The sequence below is a fragment of the Gorilla gorilla genome, chromosome 4 (assembly GCF_029281585.2).
Source record: "Gorilla gorilla gorilla isolate KB3781 chromosome 4, NHGRI_mGorGor1-v2.1_pri, whole genome shotgun sequence".
NCBI lineage: Eukaryota > Metazoa > Chordata > Mammalia > Primates > Hominidae > Gorilla > Gorilla gorilla.
This window is the reverse complement of record NC_073228.2, coordinates 83432905-83457082: the sequence shown is the minus strand read 5'-3', so window position 1 is coordinate 83457082 and position 24178 is coordinate 83432905. Positions and strand designations below refer to the sequence as shown.

The following is a 24178-nucleotide window of genomic DNA, read 5'->3' as shown; positions in this document are numbered from 1 at the left end:
ATCCTTTCTTTTAAAAGATAATGTATTTCAGTAGGAAACACACCATATTTTTCAACAGTAGCTTCACATAATTTAGACAAATTTGATTTACAAAATAAGATTATTTTCTGCACTTGTCCCCTTTTATTCTTGTTATAGAATTCCGTATTTTGACTATTACTTTGTATATTTGATGAGTATAAAATATTCTAGAGTTAGATGATTTTTATCAAGCAAGAAATACTTCTCCTGAAACTTTTAGTCTTCCTTGGTCTTTATGTATAAGCATGAGCAAAATGATAATCAGCTTATATAATCTAGAAATGTTCAAGAGGTCTTTTGGTTTTATAAGTTAATGAATTTTTATTTAATACCTTCATCTGGCATTTCAAAAATGCCATATAGATATGATTTAAAAAAACTTTTAAAGGGTAAAAATATAGTATATAGTTATATAAGAATTGAAAAATACAGCTAAACAAGAAGAAAATTAGATCATCTACAGTCATGCCCCTAGGTATGCTGGCCTTGAAAGAATGGTTTATACTCATGGATTCAGATTTCTTGTCCATTCACTCTTGAGCTGATACCAGTAATTTTCACTCCCACCACTCTTCCAAGATTGTTGTTCTCAAGTTTACCATTGATTTGTAAATCTAGACATTGTTTCTTAGACCTCATTTTATTTAACCTGTCAGCAATATTGGACCCAATGGAAAACTCTCTCCTCCATAACAGTGTCTTCACTTGGCTTTCAGGATCTCACTCACTCACCTGGCTTTTCTTCCTGCCTTTCCAGTCCATCTATCATAGTCTGTTTTGCTTTCTTCTCATATCCCACCTTTTACACATTGATATGTCCCAGGACTGATATGTCCCAGGACTCAGTCCTCAATCTTCTTTCTCATGACTTTTACCACCTTGTGTGTGCTAATGATTTCCAAATGCGTGTCTCCAGCCTAGATCTCTCTCCTTAATTCCAGACTTCTATACCAACCTGCCTACTTGACATCTCTGTTTGATTGGTCACGAAATGTTGGGTATCACAAACTTACCAGGTCCAAGATTGGGGTACCGATATTCTTTCGCATACCTACCCCTCACATGGTCTTTCCTACTTGCATTAATGGCAACTCTTGCAGTTGCTCTGCTAGAAACTAAGGTGTCATCATTGACTCCCCTCTCTCTCTGACACCTCACATCTAATCTGTCAGCAGATCTTGTCAGGAGTACCTGAAGAATATATCCAGAAGCCAGTCATATCTTCCATTTCCAAGCCACCACCATCTGCTCTCTAGATGCATGTAATAGACTGTTAATTGGTCTGTTTTTTTTTTTTTTTAAAGAAACCTCTTTTCATTAATCCTTAACTCAGTGGCCATACTTAAAACATAAGTCAGATGATGTCATTCTTCTGCTCAGATCCATCTGATTGCCTCCCATTTCACTCTGAGTATGTGTCAGGGTTCCTCCTCATACCTAGAAGGCAACACACAATATGCCCTGTTCTCTCTCTCACTTAAACTTCTGTTTCTTATTCCCTTTGCTGTGCTTCAGCTACACTAAACTTCTTGCTCTTCGTTATCTATCACACTTGCTTAAACACCCCAGGCACACCTCTGTACTGGGCAGTTCCCTGTGTCTGGGATGCCTTTTCCTCAGATAGCCTCCTGGCTTTCTTTTTCCATTCCTTCAGTTCTTTACTTAAAAGCCCCTTTCTCAATAAGGACTTTTCTGGCCATCCTAGAATTCCCACTATCCCTCCTCTCAAACCTGTAAACATTTCATTTTCCTGCTTTAGTTTTTCTCCTTTAACACTGTATATTTTGCCTAATCTATCTATGGTTATTGTGTTTATTTCACTCCCGTGAGTAGGATGTTTGTGTGCCTAGAAAAGGGCCTAGCTTGCAATAAGTAGCTACTCAATAAATATTTATTAAATGAGCAACTGAAGTTTACCCTTCGGTGTATTGTTTGAAACATTAGATTGATTCTCAGGTAAAAAAAAAAAAAAAAAAGAAAAAGAAAGGTTTCACATGGGTTCATTCTAACACTTTTGCCTGGAAATTATATGCGTTTTTGGATTTTTTGGCTCTTTGTAATAAGCTACATTCTTTGTATTAATAGTTTTCCATTTAGAGAGAAAAGCTCAATATTGTGGTTACTCACTATTTATTCTTTTACTAATAATCATGATAGTTTTACTTATGATAAAATGGATCAAAGGAATTACATAGTTCATTGGTAATTTATAAAGAAAATTAAAATATAAGGGTGGTAAATTTAATGGACTTAAAATTGTTTCCAATTGATTATGAACCTTCAGTATTTGAAGTTAAAAGACCAAGTTGGAATGTGTTGCTTTCTATAAGAGAGCTATGCTCATCAGGCACTCTGTATTCTGACAGAGCAGCTGTTGATCTTACATAGGGTTGCGGGAGGAGCGGACTTGAAGCATTGGCAGACTCTCAGCGGCATAAGAGGGTTAACATCATCTGGAGAAACATGGCTATCTGAGTGAGGCTGCTGTGGGTTGGTTAACACTCCCAGGCTTGTGGATTGGAGTGAGTTTGTGTTTAATTGGCTGTCTTTCCGAAGCAAGTGGCCCACATTGATATTGGTTGGTGAGAGAGGCCAATGGTCACTGATGATTGACTGTATTTACAACTGGGTGTGGGTGGTTGCTTGTTACAAATATAGCTACTAAGTTTGAGACAACTTTAAACTGCAGTTTTCTGTTTAAAAGTTGCCTTCCATCAACTATGTTTAAAATGAAAATGATTTCATATTCCAGAACTATAGACTTAATTTGGAAGTGTGGGTCAAGAGGAATTGTTTAATAATTGCTCTCAGGAAGATCTCTTTTTTTGATGCTTAGTCTTAACCAGAAGAATTCGCTACATAGTTAAAAAACAAGCAAACAAACAAACAAAAAGCAATTATTAATTTTGTTTCAGTTTTTAGTATTTTCAGAGACTTCTGCTAAACTCCTAATCTCCAGTGGGAAATGTTTGTCTCTTTGTTAATGTATGTAGTTATATGATAGTGATATTTTTTTTTATTCCTTAATCTTTTTTTGTTCACTTTCTCTTCCATGCAATGATAGTGATATAATGTGTGTTTACTTCATAAAAAAGTAATTACAATTTTCTGCTGGCAAATCCAGCTTTTTATATTAAGACTAAGTACTAGACTAAATATGTGGGAAATTTACCAAATTATTTTATTTTCAAACAAACATATAACTAATCAGAATATTGCTATTTTTGAACAATATATAATGACTATACTGACATTTAGGAATTTTAACACTAAGATTTTTTTCTTCCCGAGACATTTCCTTGATTTCTTTCATGTAATATGTGCCTGTTATTTTTAAAACTTGGTTTAATCTGTTTAAACATTATTACATTTAAAAACAAAACCCAAAACATAGCACAGATCTAAATATGAGTTTCATGTGTGAGAGTCATTGCCTGTGTGCAGTGGATTCCAGCTGTTTTTTTTTTTTTTTTTTGAGACGCAGTCTCGCTCTGTCGCCCAGGCTGGAGTGCAGTGGCGCCATCTCAGCTCACTGCAAGCTCCGCCTCCTGGGTTCCCGCCATTCTCCTGCCTCAGCCTCCCGAGTAGCTGGGACTACAGGCACCCGCCACCGCACCCGGCTAATTTTTTGTATTTTTAGTAGAGACGGGGTTTCACCGTGGTCTCGATCTCCTGACCTCATGATCCGCCCGCCTCGGCCTCCCAAAGTGCTGGGATTACAGGCGTGAGCCACCGCGCCCGACCAGCTGTTTTTTTTTCCTTTTCTTTTTTCTTTGTGACAGAGTCTCACTCTGTCACCAGGCTGGAGTGCAGTGGCAATCTCAGCTCACTATAACCTCCAGCTCCTGGGTTCAAGCGATTCTTCTGCCTCAGCCTCCCGAATAGCTGGGACTACAGGTGCGCCACCATGCCCAGCTAATTTTTGTATTTTTAGTAGAGATGGGTTTCACCATGTTGGCCAGGATGGTCTTGATCTATTGACCTCATGATCCGCCCGCCTCAGCCTCCCAAAGTGCTGGGATTACAGGTGTGAGCCACCGCACCCAGCTGACTCCAGCTTTTTAGTGTGGCATTCATCTTCCATTCTTACTTTCTTTGTGTTTTACACTTTTCCTTTCAAGTTCCTAGGAAACACCTAGACTCCATGGGACTAATCTTTGTGCTGTCATTCCATTCTCCAAGTGGAGTAGTTTTCTCTATTTTTTCCCTGGTGAGCTCCTCTTATATTTTGCCTCTTCTGTAATGCCTTCCTTGTGCTAAAATATAACTTTCCATATATCAACTCTTAAACTACACATTGTATCATAATTGCATATTACCTGGTTTTTGAGGCAGGAAATATATATTTCTTTATATGTTGTTGATAATTCAAAACTGTGTTTTTTGAATTAATGAATTGAGATGGAGAAGAGTTGGAATTTTACAAAATTTTTTTTATTTGTTATCAGTAGAATTATTATAAAACATTGGCTTTTTGTAGATTTTTTAAAGTTGTGGTTCTGCGTTACATATGAAGGAAGTAAAGAAAAATGAAAATAAAAAATGTACCTCAAAATAATCTCTGATTACGCCAGTGTTTGAGAAGGCTAATTTAGTAACTTGTGGTCTGCTACAAGGAGATGATGACAGCAGTTTAAGTGAAATAGATGAGGTTGAAAGAAGTTAAAATGTATAAGTTCTTTATTTCTCTGAGAAGGAATATTCCCAGTGGTTACTTTTTCTGGAAATAGAAAATAGTGTAGTCTGCCAAAGCTAGAGAATACTCAACTATATCAATGCTGAAAGACTGATTATGATGAGGGCTGGTAACTTTGACAAGGAGCAGTTTCAATAAATAATTGCTGTGGAATCCTGACTGTAGTGGATAAGCATAGATACCCCTTGAGGGAACCGTTATTGGGAAAGGCAACAGAGAAATGAGTGATAACTGAAGAAGAATGTGGGATTCAAGGGAATTTTCTTTCTTTTTTATTTCAAAATAGAAGCTTTTAGAGTGTGTTTGTATGCTGCTGGGAATGATAGGGACAAGGATAACATGTTTATGAGATTTAATTTTGTATGTCTAAGTGTTTGAAAGCTCGATTCATTATCTTTTGTAGGTTTTTAGCAAACTAATTGTCCTTAAAGTGTTTATTCATGTAGAGTTTTATGGTAAGAGTTTGTTCCTTCAGCATTGGTTCAGAAATGTAACATATTAGCATAACTGAACCTGTGAATGGTGACCTAAAATTTAAACTATCATATGCAGATTGTTTTTAATTGTGAAATAATAAACATGCAAACACTTAGGCCATACTGAATAGAATTTAAACATCCCTGATGAATAGGTATGATCTGCTGAGGTACTCTAAAATGTCAGGAGTATCAACTTTATAGTTGTTTAGATTCTGGGGAGAAGGGGAAGGTTTTGTTTAAGTACTTTAGAAAAGCTAACTGTTGACAGTCTATCAGATTATTACTTCTGGATTATAAAGTGTTTTGTTTTGTTTTTTTTTTTTGAGACAGAGTCTTGCTCTTTCACCCAGGCTAGAGTGCAGTGGCACAATCTTAGCTCACTGCAACCTCCACTTCCCAGGTTCAAGCGATTCTCCTGTCTCAGCCTCCTGAGTAGCTGGGATTGCAGGCGCCCGCCACCGTGCCCAGCTAATTTTTGTATTTTTAGTAGAGACGGGGTTTCATCATCTTGGGAAAGCTGGTCTTGAACTCCTGACCTCGTGATCCATCCACCTCGGCCTCCCAAAGTGCTGAGATTACAGGCGTGAGCCACTGCACCTGGCCTATAAAGTTTTTTTAAAAAATATTTAATCAAGTTGACCTACAATGGATTATAAAGTTCTGAAGTATCAAAACCATGTTTCCCTGGACCAACATTGCCATCAGCATGTATTGTGTGCTCAATGAGTATTTATTTGTTGAGCGCGTGAATGAATGGGTGAATACATGAATGAATACCTGTTGATGGATTTCATTAAAAATACCTTTTAGTTTTTTGAAAGTAGGTTTCTAAACTTGCCTCTGTATAAAGTTTTTTTATTAGAAAAAAATTGCAAGATTCTGACATTATTTATAGTTGTAGTCAGAAATGGAATGACAATGTGGGTTCATCTGCTATCATCTGTCTTTAAAACACTTGAAAATAAATGTTACCTTCACAGCATATCATGAAGCACATGTTTTTGAGGCAGAATTCTTGGGTTTGAGTTCTGGGTCTGCTGCTGACCAGCTGTATGGGCTGAGGACAGTCACTTGGCCCTTCTGTGCCTATTTTCTTTCTTTATAAAATTCTTAATATGTTACTGACCTCACAGAATTGTTATGAGGATTATATGAGTTTGACACATGGACAGTGCTCAGAATGATGCACAGTACCTGCATAGTAAGTCCAGAAAAAGCTTACTAATATCATCATTAAAAAAGGGTTTCCCTTATATAAGAATGTGAGTAATATTTTCCAAATAGGTTTTAGTGCCCGTAAAAGCTTGTTTTTATTGAAAAGGACGACAATGAGAAGACCCTGGTATATTTATTTTTATCACATAATGCAGGTAACATGTTTTTTTCTTTTGGTTTTACTATGAGAAATCTTGACCTAAATTTAATTCTTTGTAATTATATTAGTAGTAGTAAATTTCTTTATCCCTTAATGTTGCTGTTTCTGTTTATAGTTTAATGTCCGTTGTAGAAAATTACTGCATTTTACATTACCTGTAAAAAAATTACCTATACACTTGATGAATAGAAGTAACACAAATGCAGACATTTTATATGATAAAACAGTGGTGTTAGATATTCTTTGTATTTTACATCTTTGCTAGTTTTCTAAAAGGAATTGTTTTTTTTTTTCAGGCCTGCAGATAAAACATCTAATGAAAAGAACGAGGTATGGTAAAAAAGGAAATGATCTTAAATATTGTTTTTAAAAAACAAGTTCTAAAAGGTAAAAATGAAAAAAACAAGATGTTTTGTTGTAAGGCTGTTTGCTTAGAAAAAGTGATGAAGAAACAGTAGCCGTTGATAATGGTACCTTTTAAGAACAATCTGTTGCTTTAAGAAGTACCTGTATTTTTGCTCATACAAAAAAAATGGAGAAATACCGCTTCTGTACCTTTAGTATATGCTATAAATCTTTCGAGGACATTTTGAAACAGTATTATTTATCTTATAGGTCAAAAACCAAATATATCCTGAGGCTGACTTTGCTGACTCAGTGGAGCCATCTGAAATAGCCTCAGAGGATTGTGAATTGTCTCACTCTGTTTATGAGAATTTTATGTTGCTGATTGAACAACTTAGAATGGAGTATAAAGGTAGGACCACTGCATAAATGCAAGGCCTTTTGATGTATCCTGCAGTAATGTGTGTATACATTGCTGAGAACTGACGTGTAATAGTGAAGCTCATCTCAGAAATACGCTCAGTGTTAAAATAGAGAACTAACTTATACTCTACACCAAAGAGCTATGATAACTCCACTGTACTTTTCTCAGTGTGAGTGGCATTCCCAGTCTTTTTGTTGACTCTTTCTCTCCTATTCCTTCCCCCAATGTCAGGTTACCATTTTTTTCTCCACCTGGAATGCTGCGAGAATCTTAGGAATCTTAGAACTGTTTTCCCAAATACCCCACCTCCTAAAACCATGGTCTACTCTGCAGTCATAATGATAAATTTTTAAAAATTTGGATCTGATCATGTTACTCCTTTGCTTATAACTCAGCTACTACTTCTTATTGCTATAAGGTTAGAGATCTGAATCCTGTAGCTTTATCCTGCATCGTTTTTACTCTTCTCTTTCTCTGTGTCCCACTCTGTGTCTTATATGTTTGTTCCAGCACTGATAGCTTCAGTGAGGTATAACTGATATATGATAGACTGCACGTATATAAAATATACAATCGTGTGCACATTTGAAACCACCATAATCAAGAGAGTTAACATGTTCATCATCCATAAAAGTCTCTTCTTGTCCCTTTGTCTTTCTTTATTAAGAAACTGCTAAATTGTTTTCCAAAGTATTTACGATTTTGCATTCCAACCAGAGGTATACGACATTTCTTGTTGTTCTGTATCATCACAAGCTCTTATTATTGCTGTTTTTAAATTTTGAAATTTTAGCCATTCTGATGGGTGTGTATTATGCATATCATTATGGTTTTAATGTGCATTACCCTAAGGACTAATAATGTTGAGCATCTTGTATGTGCTTATTTGCCACCTGTGAACTGTCTTTTCCAATCTGGGTAGCTTATGAACATTTAAAATTGAGATTCGATTCAATGAGCTTTTTTACATACACCAAAGATAGTCAAACCTTTTCATTTTCAAACTATTATCTTACTAAACATAGTAAATATTTTAAACTTGTGACAAAATGGTCTCTGTCACAGCCAATCAACTCTGCCATTGTAGTATGAGACCAGCCATAGACAATACATATGTTAAAAAACACAGCTGCATTCCATTAAAACTTTATTTGCAAAAATAAGAAGCTGCCCCGCAGGTTGGATTTTACCCATCCCTATTATGTGATCATGACTGTGAATAAAGACAGTTTTACTTCTTCTTTTCAACTCAGGTAGCTTTTATTTCCTTTTCTTTCCTAACTGCACTGGCTTCAGTGCAATGCTGACTAAAATAGTGAAAGGAGACATTCCTGTATTGTTCCCGATCTTACAGGGAAAGCATTCAGTTTTTCATCATGACACATGTTAGTTGTAGGTTTATTAGAGATGCTCTTTATCATGCTGATGGCGTTCCCTTGTATTCTTTGGTTACTGAGAGGGATTTTTTTTTTTTTTTAAATCAGGAATGAATGTTGTATTTTATCAAATGCCTCTATCTACTGAGATGATCATATGGTTCTTCTCTTTTAGTTTTTTAATGTGGTGAATACTTATATTTTAATGTCAAACAAACCGTGTATTTAGGGATAAACCCCACTTGTTTATGATGTATTATCCTTCTAATGTATCATTGGATTTGATTTGCCAAAGCTTTATTTAGAGCGTTTTAAAAGACTATTTTTTAGAGTAGTTTTAGCTTCACAGCAAAATTGAAAGTAAGGCACAGAGATTATGCCTGTACTCCCTGCCCCCTCACGTGCATAGCCTCCACAATTATCAATATCCTCACCAGAGTGCTACACTTGATCTCATTTATATTCCTGAATTGATAATCATAATCACCCAAAGTCCATAGTTTATATTAGGGTTCAGTCTTGGTGTCTTATATTCTGTGAATTTGGACAAAAGTATAAGGACATGTATTTATCATTGTAGTATTATCCAAAGTAATTTCAGAGCTTTAAAACTCCTTTGTGCTTCATCTGTTCATCTTTTCCCACCTTCCCTCCCCAACTCTTGGCAACCACTGACTTTTTTTACTGTGTCTATAGTTTTGCCTTTTCCAAAATGTCATTTAGTTGGTATCAGACAGCGTGTAGCCTTTAGACTGGCATCTTTCACTTGGTAATATGCCTTTGTGGTTCCTTCATGTCTTCTCATGGCATGATAGCTCATTATCGCATGGCTGTACCAGAAGTTGTTCACTCACCTAAAGGAGGATATCTTGGTTTCTTGAGAAACTGGTTACATTTTTACGTCCATGTTCATGAGGGAGTTTTCTCTTTTTGTAATATCATTGTCAGATTTTGGTTCAGGGTAATGCTAGAGTGACAGAATGAGTTGTATTTCTCCTCTATTTTTTTTTTGAGGGCGGGGGAGAGGTCATGTAAAATTGTTATATTGCTTCTTAAATATTTGGTAGAATTCACCAGCATAGCTATCTGGGCCTGGAGTTTTCTTTTTAGGAAGGCTTTACTTATGCTTTCTTTTATAGATATAGGACAGTTCATGTTATTCCTTCTTAAATTGGACCTTGGTAATTTTTGTTTTTCAAGGAAAGTGTCCATTTTATCAAAGTTGTCATATTTAGTCACATAAAGCTTACCTTATTATATTTCTATTCTTTTAGTATCTGTAGAATCTATAAAAATGTCATATTACTATGTTTCTGAAATTAGTAATTTGCATCTTCTTTTTTATGACCAACCTGGCTAGAGTTTTATCACTTTTATTGACCTCCTCATAGTGTGTGGTTTTATTGATTTTTTTCCTATTGTTTTTCCATTTTATTGGTTTCATCTTTGATGTTTTGGTCTGTTCGGCCTGCTATAACAAAATACCATAGACTGGGTAGCTTATAAACAACAGAAATAGATTTCTCACAAAAGTCCAAGATCTAGGTGCTGGCAGATTTGGTGTCTGGTGAGGGACCAATTCCTGGTTCATAGATCTCTTTTTTCCCCTGTGTCCTCACATGGCAGAACAGGTGAATGAGCCCTCTGGGGTCTATATATATAAGGGCACTAATCCCACTAATGAGGGCTTGGCTCCCATGAGCTAATTACCTCCACAAAGCCCCACCTTCTGATAAGCCCATCACCTCTGTGATTAAGTTTCAGCATATGAGTTCTGGGAGGATGCAAATGTCAGACAATACCAGATGCTTATTGTATCATTTCCTCTGCTTGCTTTGAGTTTAATTTGTTCTTCTTCTTTTTCAGTTTCTTCTCTTTTTTTAGTTTCTTAAGATAAAAGTCAAGACCACTGACTTGAGAGTCTTCTAATATAGACATTAAGTGCTAAAAAATTTTAAGTACTGTTGTAGCTGTGTTCCACAAATCCTGATATGTAGTATTTTCATTTTCATTCAGTTCAAAATACTCTCTAATTTCTCTTTGCATCGTGTCTTTGACCTAGGGTTATTTAGATGTGTATTACTTTGTTTTAAAATATTTGAATATTTTGATGAGATATTTTGTTACTAATTTGTGACTTGATTGCCATGTGGTCAGGGAACATACTTTGTATGACTTAAATCTTTCTGACTTAATTCTTTCATTAAGATTGATTGCAGGCCGGGTGCAGTGGCTCACGCCTGTAATCCCAGCACTTTGGGAGGCTGAGGCGGATGGATCACGAGGTCAGGAGATCGAGACCATCCTGACCAATACGGTGAAACTCTGTCTCTACTAAAAATACAAAAAATTAGCAGGGCGTGGTGGCAGGCTGAGGCAGGAGAATGGCGTGAACCCGGGAGGCGGAGCTTGCAGTGAGCCGAGATCCCGCCACTGCACTCCAGCCTGGGCGACAGAGTGAGACTCCGTCTCAAAAAAAAAAAAAAAAAAAAAAAAAAAGATTGATTGCAGAACCTAGAATGTGGACTGTTTGGTAAGTGCTCACTGGGTACTTGAGAAGCATGGTGTTGTTCAAGTGTGCTCCATTCTTGCTGATTTGCAGCTCCCTTGTTTTATCACTTATTGAGTAAGTGATATTCAAATCTCAGATGTACTTGTGAATTTGTCTATTTCGTCTATTGATTTTTGCCTCATATATTTTGAAGCTGTTATTAGGTGCACAAACATTTGAGATTACACGTTCTTGATTAACTGAATTTTTTTTTTTTTTTTTTTTGGTATTTTTAGTAGAGACGGGGTTTCACCATGTTAGCCAGGATGGTCTCAATCTCCTGACCTCGTGATCCACCTGCCTCGGCCTCCCAAAGTGCTAGGATTACAGGCATGAGCCACCGCGCCCAGCCGGTTAACTGAACTCTTAAAAGTCATTAGGAAATGACTGTTTATAGCTGGTAATTTTTTTTTTTTTTTTTTTTTTTTTTTTGGTGTGAAATCTACTTTGGTATTAACATAGCCATTTCTTCTCAGGCTTCTTTTGTCAACTCTTAGCCTGGTATATCTTTTTCCATTCTTTTGAACAATTTATGTTTTTACATTTAAAGTGCTTTTTTTAATAGGAAGCATGGAGTAGGTTCTTGCCTTTTTATCCAGTCTGACAATCTGCCTTTTAATTGAGATTTTTAGGCCAGTTCCATTTATAATGTGCTTATTGATACAGTGAAATTTGTCTGTCATCAAGCTGTTTGATTTCCATTGGTCCCCCCAGTTCTTTGTTCTCTTCTTTTTCTGCTTTCTTCTCAGTTAGTCCAGTAATTTTTATGATTTATTTTTATCTCCCTTTTATGGCTTATTAGCGATAACTATTTTTTTCTATCTTAGCAGTTGCACTACAATTTATAGTATATGATTTTAACATCACAGTCCATCTTCAAAAAATATTATGGCATATCATATATGGCATAAGAAAATTATGAATGAAAACCCAAACATTGTATGTTCTCACTTGTAAGTGGGAGCTATGCTATGAGGATGCAGGGGCATAAAAATGATACAGGTTGGGGACTTGTGGGGAAAGAGTGGGAGGGGGGTGAGGGATAAAAGACTACGGATTGGATCCAGTGTATGCTGCTTGGGTGATGGGTGCACCAAAATCTCAGAAACCACCACTAAAGAACTTATTCATGTAACCAAGGACCACCTGTTAACCCAAAAGCTATTGAAATTTTTTAAAAAAGAAAATTGGAATAGTATACTTTCATTTCCTCTCTCCCAGCCAGATACTTCTGGATTTGTAGGATTATAGTTTTCTTTACATTTAGAAAGTTTTGGCCATTCTTTTTTTATTTTTCTGTCTCTCTTTTTCCCTCTTTGGGGACTTATTCCTGCTTGAAGTTTTCTCATAGTTCACTGAGGTCTCAAATTTATGAATCTTCTCTTTGGTGATGTCTAATCTGTGTTCACTTCCATCCATTTTAGCTTTCATTCCTGACATTGTAATTTGAATCTCTACAAGTGTAGTTTGCTTTAAAGAAAAATCTTCCGGCCGGGCGCGGTGGCTCAAGCCTGTAATCCCAGCACTTTGGGAGGCCGAGGTGGGCGGATCACGAGGTCAGGAGATCGAGACCATCCTGGCTAACACGGTGAAACACCATCTCTACTAAAAATACAAAAAAAATTAGCCGGGCGCGGTGGCAGGCGCCTGTAGTCCCAGCTATTCGGGAGCCTGAGGCAGGAGAATGGCGTGAACCCGGGAGGCGGAGCTTGCAGTGAGCCGAGATCAAGCCACTGCACTCCAGCCTGGGCGACAGAGCTAGACTCCGTCTCAAAAAAAAAAAAAAAGAGAGAGAAAAAAAAAAAGAAAAATCTTCCATGCCTCTGCCTGTCTGCTTGAGCTTAATTTTAATATGCAGTTGAGTTCCATATGAACAGCTTGATCTTTCTGATCTTGCTTTTATGATTTGGTCTAATTTCCTGCTCCTGAGGCAAGATCTTTGTGATGACTCTATTCATTGCCATGCGAAGTCTGAGTTTTCCCAGCATCACTCATGGGAATGGACACTCTTTTTGGCACATCGTGAACACCAGACATGTTTCTTTCCAGTGTTTTTTTAGATGTTTTTTTCCCCTTGATCTGGGGCGGTTTTCTGGCACACATGTGCTGTTTGTTACTCTGCTAGATACCCAGGAGGTATTTTTGCAAATCTTCAGTGTTCTTTCCCTGTACTCTGTCTCCTTTCCGGTGTTCTGTTTCGTGATCTCTGTCTGCCTTGGCTTTACCAGACTCTCAGCTTCATCATCTCATCTCAGGGAATCTGGTGGACTCTATGTCAGTTTTTTCTCTCTGTGCGGTAGCCTGGAAACTCCGTGAAGGCAGGGAGCTGGAGTGTTGGATGAATTTCCTTTGTTTCCTGTCTTACGGGGATCATTGTCTTCATTACCTGAAGTCCACTGCCTGGTAAATCATTGTATAATATATTTTGTCTGTTTTCTTTTTGGTTGTTTCAGGCAAGAAGGTAAATCAGTACTTGCTGTCCATTGTGGCCAGAAGCAGATTCCAGTAGAGCTTCAGCACCTGCTGTCGACTGGCAAGAATGCTTTTCTACCCCTTTGCTTAACTGCTTCCTTCTCACCCTTCATTTCTCAGTGTAGCCATCTCTTCCTCAGGGAAATCTTCCCTGGGCCCATTATAGATCACATTCTTCTGTGTGATCATAGAACTCTGTTTTCTTACACCATATATCTGAATTTATAATTGTCATTTTTGTTGTGTTTGTTCCTCACTTCACTTAAGGCTAAATGAGAGTAGAGGTCTTATCTGTTTTATCTGCAGAGCTTAGTAGAATGTCTCCCACTTTGTAGGCACTCAGTGCATATTTGTTCAATGTATGAAGGAGACAATGTTAAAAATGCACAGTTTTTTAATACCTAAAAGTACTCATATATTTTATTTCTACCTTTTCTCCCTGACACAGATTCTGCTAGCCTACCAAGAATCCAAGACACATTTTGTTTGTATGAACACTTACTGAAACTTAAGAATAATCACTGTGACCAACTTACAGTAAAACTTAAACAAATGGAAAATATGGTCAGTGTACTACAAAATGAGCTATCTGAAACAAAAAAGACAAAATTACAGTTAGAACTTCAAAAAATTGAATGGGAGAAAGAGCTGTACGATTTGAGGTATGATGTTCTAGTTCTAAAGAAATATTTATACTAAAGACAATATATCAGAATTTTTGTAACTGCTGACTTACCTTCTGCAGATTAATGGGGGAGAAACCTTTTTGGTCTTGTGGAATATGAAATTCTTGGAAATAATAAAACAAATTATTAACTGTGAACTCTTCTAATAAATAAATGTATATTCTTCGCAATCTAAATGGCCATATAGAAGTCCACCATATAAAATCTTGTTATTCATTTAACAAATTGTAATTTGGGTTTTAAAATTATCTTGTATTTATAATTAATGATGTAAGGAACATCTTTTATCGTTACTATTATTTGTAGACACAGGGTCTCTGTGCCTGGGACTGGAGTTCACTGGTGTGATCATACCTCCCTGCAGCCTTGAACTCCATCCTCCTGCCTCAGCGTCCTAAGTAGTTGGGACTCCAGGTGCACATTCTCATGCTTGGCTAACTTTTTAAGTGTTTTGTAGAGACGGGGTATCACTATGTTGCTCAGGATGATCTCCAATTCCCAACCTCAAGCATTCCTTCTGCAAAATTGGCCTCCCAAATCATTAGTATGACAGACATGAGCCATCATGCCCAGCCCAGAACATTTTTTATATAAATGTTTTTCTACATTCCTAAACTGTTTGCTTTGAATAAATTCTCCAATATAGAATTATTGGTTGAAATATAGGAACTTTTTAAAAAGACCTTTGATCAATATTTCTTAATTTTTCACAGGAATGTTTGTGTTAATTTATAGTTCAAGCAACAGAGCATGAACTGGTCACTTTTCTAAACCCAAAGTAATTTTCAAAAAATTTATACAGTTTTATTCTTTTTGAAAACTTTTTTTTAATTTCACAGCTTTAGGTATACAAGTGGTTTTCGGTTAAATGGATGAATTGTATGGTGGTGAAGTCTGGGATTTTAGTGTGCCTATCACCCGAGTAGTACACATTGTACCTCAGTAGGTAGTTTCTCATCCCTCATCCTCCTCCCACACTCTCCCACTTCTGATTCTCCGATGTCCATTATACTACTCTGTCTGCATTTGTGCACCCATAGCTTAACTCCCTATTATGAGTGAGAATGTGGTTTTATTTGGCTTTCCATTCCTGAGTTAGTTCACTTAGAATAATGGCCTCCAGTCCCTTCCAAGTTGCTGCAAAAGACATTATTTCATTCTTCTTATGGCTGAGTAGTACTCCATGACATATATATACCACATATTATTTATTCCATTCATTGGTTGATGGACACTTAGGTTGATTCTGTATCTTCGCAGTTGTGAAATGTGCTGCAATAGACATACGTTTGCAGGTGTTTTTTTTTTGATATAATGATTTCTTTTCCTTTGGGTAAGTAGGAGATTGTTGGATTGAATGGTAACTCTATTTTAGTTGTTTGAGAAATCTGTCTACTGTTTTTCATAGAGGTTGTACTAATTTACATTTCCACCAGCAGTGTATAAGCATTTCCTTTTCACCACAGCTGCACCAACATCTATTGTTTTTTGACTTTTTAATAATGAGCATTCTGGCTGGAGTAAGGTGATATCTCCTTGTTGTTTTAGTTTGTATTTCCGTGAATATTAGTGCTGTTGAGCATTTTTAAATATGTTTGTTGGCCATTTGTGCATCTTCTTTTGAAAAATGTTTGTTCATGTCATTTGTGTACTTTTTGATGGGATTATTTGCATTTTCTTGCTGATTTGTTTGTCCTTTGTCAGATGCATAGTTTGCAAATATTTTCTCCTATTCTGTAGGTTCTCTTACTCTGATGATTATTTCTTTTGCTGTGCAGAAGTCTTTTCTTTTCTTTTCTTTTCTTTTTTTTTTTTGAGGCAGAGTTTCACTCTTGTTGCCCAGGCTAGAATATAATGGCGTGATCACGGCTCATGGCTACCTCTGCCTCCCGGGTTCAAGCTATTCTCCTGCCTCAGCCTCCTGAGTAGCTGTGATTAAAGGCATTGCCACCACGCCTGGCTAATTTTGTATTTTTAGTAAGACAAGATTTCTCCATGTTGGTCAGGCTGGTCTTGAACTCCCGACCTCAGGTGATTCTCCCACCTTGGCCTCCGTGTCACTGCACTCCAGCCTGGGTGACAGAGCAAGACTCTGTCTCAAAAAAAAAAAAAAAAAAAAAAAAAAAATACATATATATATATATATATATTGGTTTTTGGTTAAATGGATGAATTGTATGGTGGTGAACTCTGGGATTTTAGTGCGCCCATCACCTGAGTAGTACATATTGTACCTCAGTAGGTAGTTTCATATATATATACATATATATATACACACATACATACATACATACTTTTTTTTTTTTTTTTTGGTAGAGATGAGGTCTCATTATGTTGCCCAGGCTGGTCTCAAACTTCTGGGCTCAAGTCATTCTCCTGCCTTAGCCTCCCAAAGTACCGGGATTACAGATGTGAGCCACATGTTAGGCCTAATCCATCTTGAGTTAATTTTTATATATGGTGAGAGATAGGGATCCAGTTTCATTCTTCTACATGTGGCTATTCAATTTTCCCAACACCATTTATTGAATAGGGTGTTCTTTGCCCAGTTTATGTCTTTGTACGCTTTGTGAAAGGTCAGTTGGTTATACATATTTGGCTTTATTTCTAGGTTCTCTATTCTGTTCCATTGGTCTATGTATGTACTTTTATACAAGTACCATGCTGTTTTGGTTACTTTAGCCTTGTCATATGGTTTTAGATCTGGTAATGTGATGTCTCTGGCTTCGTTCTTTTTGCTTGGGATTGCTTTGGCTATTCAGGCTCGTTTTTGATTCCCTGTGAATTTTAGGGGTACTTTCTCTAATTCTGTGAAGAATGACAGTGGTATGTTAATATGAATTGCATGGAATCTGTAGATTGCTTTGGTTAATATGATCATTTTCACTATATTGATTCTTCTAATCTATGAACATAGGGCATATTTCCATTTGTTTGTGTCATCTATGATTTCCTTCAGCAGTGCTTTCTAATTCTCCTTTTAGAGATCTTTCACCTCCTTGGTTAAGTATATTCCTAGGTTTTTGTTGTTGTTGTTCTTGTTGCAGCCGTTGTAAAAGGGATTAGGTTCTTGATTAGATTCTCACCTTGGTCATTCTTGATGTTTACTAGTGCTCCTGATTTGTGTACATCGATTTTGTAACATGAGACTTTTACTGATTTCATTGATTAAATCTAGGAGTCTTTAGGGTTTTCTAAGCTAAAACAGAGATAGTTTGACTTTGTCTTTTCCAATTTGGATGTCCTTTATTTATTTCTCTTACCTGATTGCTCTGGCTAGGACTTCCCAGTTTTATTCTAAATATGCACGAAATAAGTAAAATGGACAGTAATTGATGATTATTTTATTCCGTATCTCTCATATGCAGATAAAATTAATTCCAAATTCATTGTTGAAACACATATTATCCTTTACTTTTAAATTAAATATTAGATCCTGTCTTGTTCCAAAAAGGGATTTTAAAATTGGTGATGAAATACTTAAGAATCAAGAAGATAAGTTGAAAGTGTTACCCAAAAGAGAAACATAAAAAGGATGGGGTAACAGTTATAGACAGCTTAGGCTAGTCTTGGATTATAGTAATCTGCAGATACATGTTGTGTGAATGACATCTGAAGGTGTTATCTTACACTGTAAATCATTTTTATGACTACACATACACTATTTCATGAAGATGAAAATGCATTTCTAGTGAATTTCTAAACTTGTTTGTAAACAGTAACTTCTTTTAAATTAGCTAACTCTAAATGATCTGTTCCAATTAATTTTCAACTTGCATAACGTGAAAAAGAAGTAATTTTCAACTTGTAACTTTACTGAAAAATTTCAAATATGCTTTTCCATAATATTTGCCAGGGTTACTAGTAACAGAAACTTACCAGTTAATGGAATATTTCTTTCCTCACTACCTCTCAAATATATATGTCCCTTGGAAGAGATCGAAGTGAGAAATTAAAAACATGAGAACTAGAAAGGAAACAAGAGCATAGGAGTTTTTATGAGGATAATAAACCCACATGGGAAGAGCCAGATCACAGAATAAACTTTTTTATTTTTTAACAAAACACATTTTAATGTAATCCATGTTTAACTGCAGACTTGCCTTAAAACAAGAAAATGAGGAGAAAAGAAATGCCGATATGTTGTATAATAAAGATAGTGAACAGTTAAGAATAAAAGAAGAGGAGTGTGGGAAAGTGGTTGAAACAAAGCAACAACTTAAATGGAATCTGAGAAGACTTGCTAAGGAATTGAGGACAGTAAGAAATAACTTGGATCTGGTAAATTAATCTTTGGTGTAAACTTCATTTTTCTAACTTTATGTTTCATCGGTATTACTTATAATTTTTTGGCTTCATGTATATCATTTAGGTTTAAAATAAACCAAAACTGTTATTTCCTCTTAAGAATGAACTATGACATTTATAGATAAAATTATTTACTGTAAACCTTGTCATCTAATAGATGCTCAGTCTGTGTTTTTAGAGTGGAGGATAAATTGAGTTTAATCACTAATATAGCTGTTCATTTACACATTTTTTATGTTAAAATACAGGCTAAATAGCTTTGAAACTATAAGGACACTAGTTAAATGTTTTGAAAGAAATTTTATTTCACAATGCTGTATCTTCCCGTAGTTAAGAACTGTTTTTCCTCTTTGACAGATTTAGCTGTCATGTATGCAGTTAAGATTTGAGTGATTCTTGAGGGATAAAAGTTCTTGTGTTTTAACAGGCTACTTCTTTTTAACCGTTTTATAAGAGAGGCTCTGCTCTTAACCTTTTAGATTTTCTTTTTCAGTGCTATTAGACCAAAACCTCCGTGTTATCTCTAGGTTGTGCAGGAGAGGAACGATGCCCAGAAGCAACTTTCTGAAGAACAGGATGCCAGAATATTACAAGATCAGATTCTGACGAGTAAACAAAAGGAACTAGAAATGGCTCGAAAGAAAATGAATTCTGAGGTATTTTCTTTAGTCATTTTCAAATATATTTTTGTATGTGAATATATTTTTAAAAAACAACTCTGTGCAACTTGGAAAGTACAATGCATTTTTGAACTACACACACACACACACACACACACACACACACACACACACACATTTGAGGGTGGTGATGGCGGTTCTGGCATTTTTGGCTCATTGAATAAAGTCATGTTCTTAATTCAACTCCATTTGTTTGCAGGAGTCAAGTAGTGACATTCACAGTGGCCTTATCCAAAGGAGAAACATTTGTTATTTTTCATAGAATTAATGATCTTTCCACAATCTCAAAATCCTTGCTACTAACAACAGACGTTCTAGTTTTCAGACATTATTTCATCTTCCTAATATATTAATGGAGAGGTTAGATTATTATTTCCACTTGCAGTGAGGATGAAATGTATAGCCAGTTCAAAGGCCGTACTTCAGATGCCGTTTCCCTTACTTTTGAGGAGAGTAACAGTTTGCTCCAAGTAGCGTCTCATTTCAGTGCAAAGAGCTTTGAAAACAATGATATGCCATAATATAAACTTGGTGATAATTTATTGGTAAGTGTTTTTTCTTAGAAAAATAGTTCAGTGTGTGGGAGACTGAGGCGGGTGGATCACGAGGTCAGGAGATCAAGACCATCCTGGCTAACGTGGTGAAACCCCATCTCTACTAAAAATACAAAAAAAATTAGCCAGGCGTGGTGGTGGGAACGTGTAGTCCCAGCTACTCGGGAGGCTGAGGCAGGAGAATGGCGTGAACCCTGGGTGGCGGAGCTTGCAGTCAGTCAAAATTGGGCCATTGCCCTCCAGCCTGGGTAACAGTGCGAGACTCCGTCTCAAAAAAAAAAAAAAAAAGAAAAGAAAAATAGTTCAGTGTATTTCACCTTGTTTCATGCTTATTTCTGTTTCAGACATTATAAAGAGGAAACTTAAGTTATTGTAATAACAGATAATCTCATGATTTTCTAAGAAAAGCTCTGTAACTTCTTTTTTTACCACTGGTGTTTTGAAATAAGCCTCTTTTATATTTATATATACACAACACAGAAGTAATTGTGGTTTGGTGGAAGAGCACTAGAAGTAAAGTAAGGGGACCTAGGGAAAATCCTGCAACTTGGATATTTTTTGACCTCTCCTTTCAGAATTGTGATATAAATGAGTTCAGTGATACATGTACAAGTGCTTGGTACAAGGCCAGGTGCAGCGGCTCACGCCTGTAATCCCAGCACTTTGGGAGGCCGAGGTGGGTGGATCACTTGAGCCCAGGAGTTCCAGACCAGCCTGGGCAGCATGGCGAAACCCCATCTCTACAAAAAGTACAAATACATTTAGCTGCGTGTGGGGGTGTGTGCCTCTAGTTCAGCTACCCAGGAGGCTGAAGTGGGAGGATCACCTGAGCCCGGGAGGCCAAGGCTACAGTGAGTCTCGATTGCATCACTGCCCTCTAACCTGAGTGATGGAGTGGAGACCCTATCTCGGAAAAAAAAAAAAAAAAGCCTAATATAATGCTTAGATTTAGCATTTATGAATAAATGTAATTCTTATATAACTGATGAGAAAAATGTTAGAAAAATAAATAGCTATAGAATATTCTCAGGAAAAAAAAAACTTAAAGAACATTGGAACATTTCCTCTGTCCAGATATATGCAAAGCTACAGCTTTTACTATAGGGTGGTGTATAGGTTAGATGTCAGAGTGTAAAGCCAATTTTTTAATGTAGTCAAATTTATTAATCTTTAATGCCTTTGAGTTTGTTGTAATTTGGAGACCGTCTTTTCCAATTCTGAGATGCTTAAAAATTCTCTAGTTATTTATGTTCTACATTCATGGATTCATTGTCTTCAAATAAACTTATGAAGTTTTGGGAATTTATGCTCTATGAGGTTTGAAGTTTCGATAGAATATTTTTTTCCAGTTGGATATCCACTTATGGCAATCTTTTCATTGTATACATGTATAGGTTATTTAATTTCAGAGAAAATCATAATCTGTCATTTTATTGAGTGCTACTGAATGTTTCCTTTCTTACTTAGATTTCTCATAGGCATCAGAAAGAAAAGGATCTCTTTCATGAAAATTGCATGTTGCAGGAAGAAATTGCCTTGCTGAGACTGGAAATAGATACAATAAAAAATCAGAACAAGCAAAAGGAAAAGAAATATTTTGAGGACATTGAGGCTGTGAAAGAAAAGAATGATAACCTTCAAAAAATTATAAAACTAAATGAGGAAACATTAACAGAAACAATACTCCAGTACAGTGGACAGCTGAACAATCTGACAGCTGAGAACAAAATACTCAATTCTGAACTGGAGAATGGGAAACAGAACCAAGAAAGACTAGAAATAGAAATGGAATCATACCGTTGTAGACTGGCTGCTGCTGTACGTGACTGTGATCAAAGTCAGACAGCAAGAGACCTAAAACTTGATTTCCAGAGAACAAGACAAGAGTGGGTTCGTTTACATGACAAAATGAAGGTTGATATGTCTGGCCTAGAAGCTAAGAATGAGATTCTTTCTGAAAAACTTTCTAATGCTGAAAGTAAAATTAACAGCCTACAAATTCAGCTCCATAACACAAGAGATGCTCTTGGAAGAAAGAGTTTGATTTTGGAACGTGTGCAAAGAGACCTCAGCCAAACACAGTGTCAGAAGAAAGAAGCTGAACAAATGTACCAAACTGAACAAAGCAAACTGAAGAAATACATTGCCAAGCAGGAATCTGCAGAGGAGAGATTATCTCAACTACAAAGTGAAAATATGTTGCTTCGACAGCAACTGGATGATGCTCACAAGAAAGCTAACAGTCAAGAAAAGACAATCAGTACTATCCAAGACCAGTTTCATTCTGCTGCCAAAAATCTTCAAGCTGAGAGTGAAAAGCAGATTCTTTCACTACAAGAGAAGAACAAGGAGCTGATGGATGAATATAATCATTTAAAAGAAAGAATGGATCAATGTGAGAAAGAGAAAGCAGGAAGAAAAGTAAGTATTAAGAAAGATAAAATATTTTTCAACCTTCCTGAAAGAAAACGTAAAGTAATATTTGGTTATGGCTAAATGTTGTATCTAGTTGAATATAAAATGTATAGATCATAAATGTATTTGCTGTATCAGCCTAGAAATGTACCAGTGAAAAAGAAGTTAAACCTGAAAGATGCTTTACTTTGCATAAAGAAATTGTGTCACCTATGAAATTTCAAGTTCAGTTACAGTGTTAATAGGTACAGACTAATACTCATGATGTAGTCTTATGCTGCTGAAATGATCATTGCAATGCCTTTATGTGGCCATGTTTTAATACCATGATGAAGCAGATAAACAGAAATGCTCATACCTGACATGAGTATTTTGAAATTAAGATTCAGTGGGGAGGGTTGCTTTGACCGTTAATTCCAGATTTCCCAGGTGAACTGAAGTATACTGCTGTATCTCATAATACTTTTCCTTCAGTAATTTTGTAATGTATTTAAGTTGGTATAATTTTATTTTTATTCATATCAATTTGACTTAAATCTGAGACGATTTCAGTCTCAAATTACTTGTTATGACCTCTCAATTCTTTAAAGGCATTTACTTTTTTTTTTTTTTTTTGAGATGGAATCTTGCTCTGTAAGTTTTGTATTTTTAGTAGAGACGGAGTTTTGCCATGTTGGCAAGGCTGGTCTCGAACTCCTGACCTCAGGTGATCCGCCCGCCTTGGCCTCCCAAAGTGCTGGGATTAGAGGCGTGAGCCACTGTGCCCGGCCTAAAGGCATTTACTTTTTATTAAATCATAATTTGGGACAGATGTGAATTTCAGCAAAGCCATGTTACATTTAATCTTACCACTGGTATTTATAATTTACTTTGAATGTTTTTACAAAGAATTTGCTCATAATTTTCATTTCAAGGCTCACTGCCTATCATTCGGATATAACTTTGATAGTACACAGGTAACTGTGGCTATCTGTGATTTATTTGTTTGGCATTGAGTCCCATTTTCAAACTGATCAGAAGTGGCGGGATTCACATATAGCAGGAATGGACTGAATCGGTGAGACAGTTGTAGGAGCTGAGCTCAGGAGGGAGGTAGAGGCCAGGTTACCTAGGGCCTCAAAGGCCATTGGAATTTTACTTGTATTGTGAGATAGGAATCTTTTAGAAGGATCTGAGCAGGCAATTGAATATGCAAGGAACTCTGAGGTTGATTTGAGCTTCTAATAAAAAACAGGGAAAACATTTTACCAGTGTGGGATGTACCACCAGCAGCCCCACCCATGTATCAAATTCTTTTTGAGACTTCAGTAGGTTGTTAAGCACTGCAGATGTTTCAGGGAAGAGTGAGTAGTGGGCTGAATCTATTGCCTAAGTTAACAGAAAACCGATTTGGCAGGAAGATAACACCTTCTTTGTCCTTAACTAAATTCAGTAATAAACAAGAATGTGTGCACATGAGGAAAAGAAGGCGAATCATATATGTGTTGATGTTTTTCAAAGTATATAAGTTAGAGTTAAATCTTACTACCATAATTTAATAATAAGGTGATTTATAAATCAGTAACAAAAAATACCTTCACAGGTAGTTATGAGAGAATTCCAACAAGAATGGACCAATCTCCTAAAACAACAACCTACGTCAACCTCACGTTGTCACATTAATTTAGATGAGACACAGGATTCAAAGAAGAAATTGGGTCAAATCAGAAGTGAAGTATGTATGAAACATAACATGTCAACAGTTAATCTATAGGTGGTGAAATAATGTCAGATGTTTTAGGATACTGATTGCAGTG

General features: G+C 36.3%; 1 protein-coding gene across 10 annotated transcripts in view; it reads left to right on the top strand.

Moving 5' to 3' along the window:
• The window catches only part of CCDC144A (coiled-coil domain containing 144A), an 82202-nt gene that overhangs the window by 21578 nt on the left and 36446 nt on the right, over window positions 1-24178 (top strand). For 8 of the 10 annotated variants that reach the window (XR_010133870.1, XM_055386082.2, XM_055386081.2 and 5 more), the window contains exons 7-13: window positions 6868-6901; window positions 7187-7328; window positions 14188-14401; window positions 18523-18706; window positions 19261-19389; window positions 21435-22388; window positions 23965-24096. Coding sequence is in view for 9 of the 10 variants with exons in the window: in XM_055386082.2 (XP_055242057.2) it covers window positions 6868-6901; window positions 7187-7328; window positions 14188-14401; window positions 18523-18706; window positions 19261-19389; window positions 21435-22388; window positions 23965-24096 (1789 nt within the window). In the remaining variant the exon portion in view is untranslated. The remainder of the gene's footprint in view (window positions 1-6867; window positions 6902-7186; window positions 7329-14187; window positions 14402-18522; window positions 18707-19260; window positions 19390-21434; window positions 22389-23964; window positions 24097-24178) is intronic. The other 2 variants (XM_055386091.2, XM_055386090.2) reach the window with 1 other exon arrangement.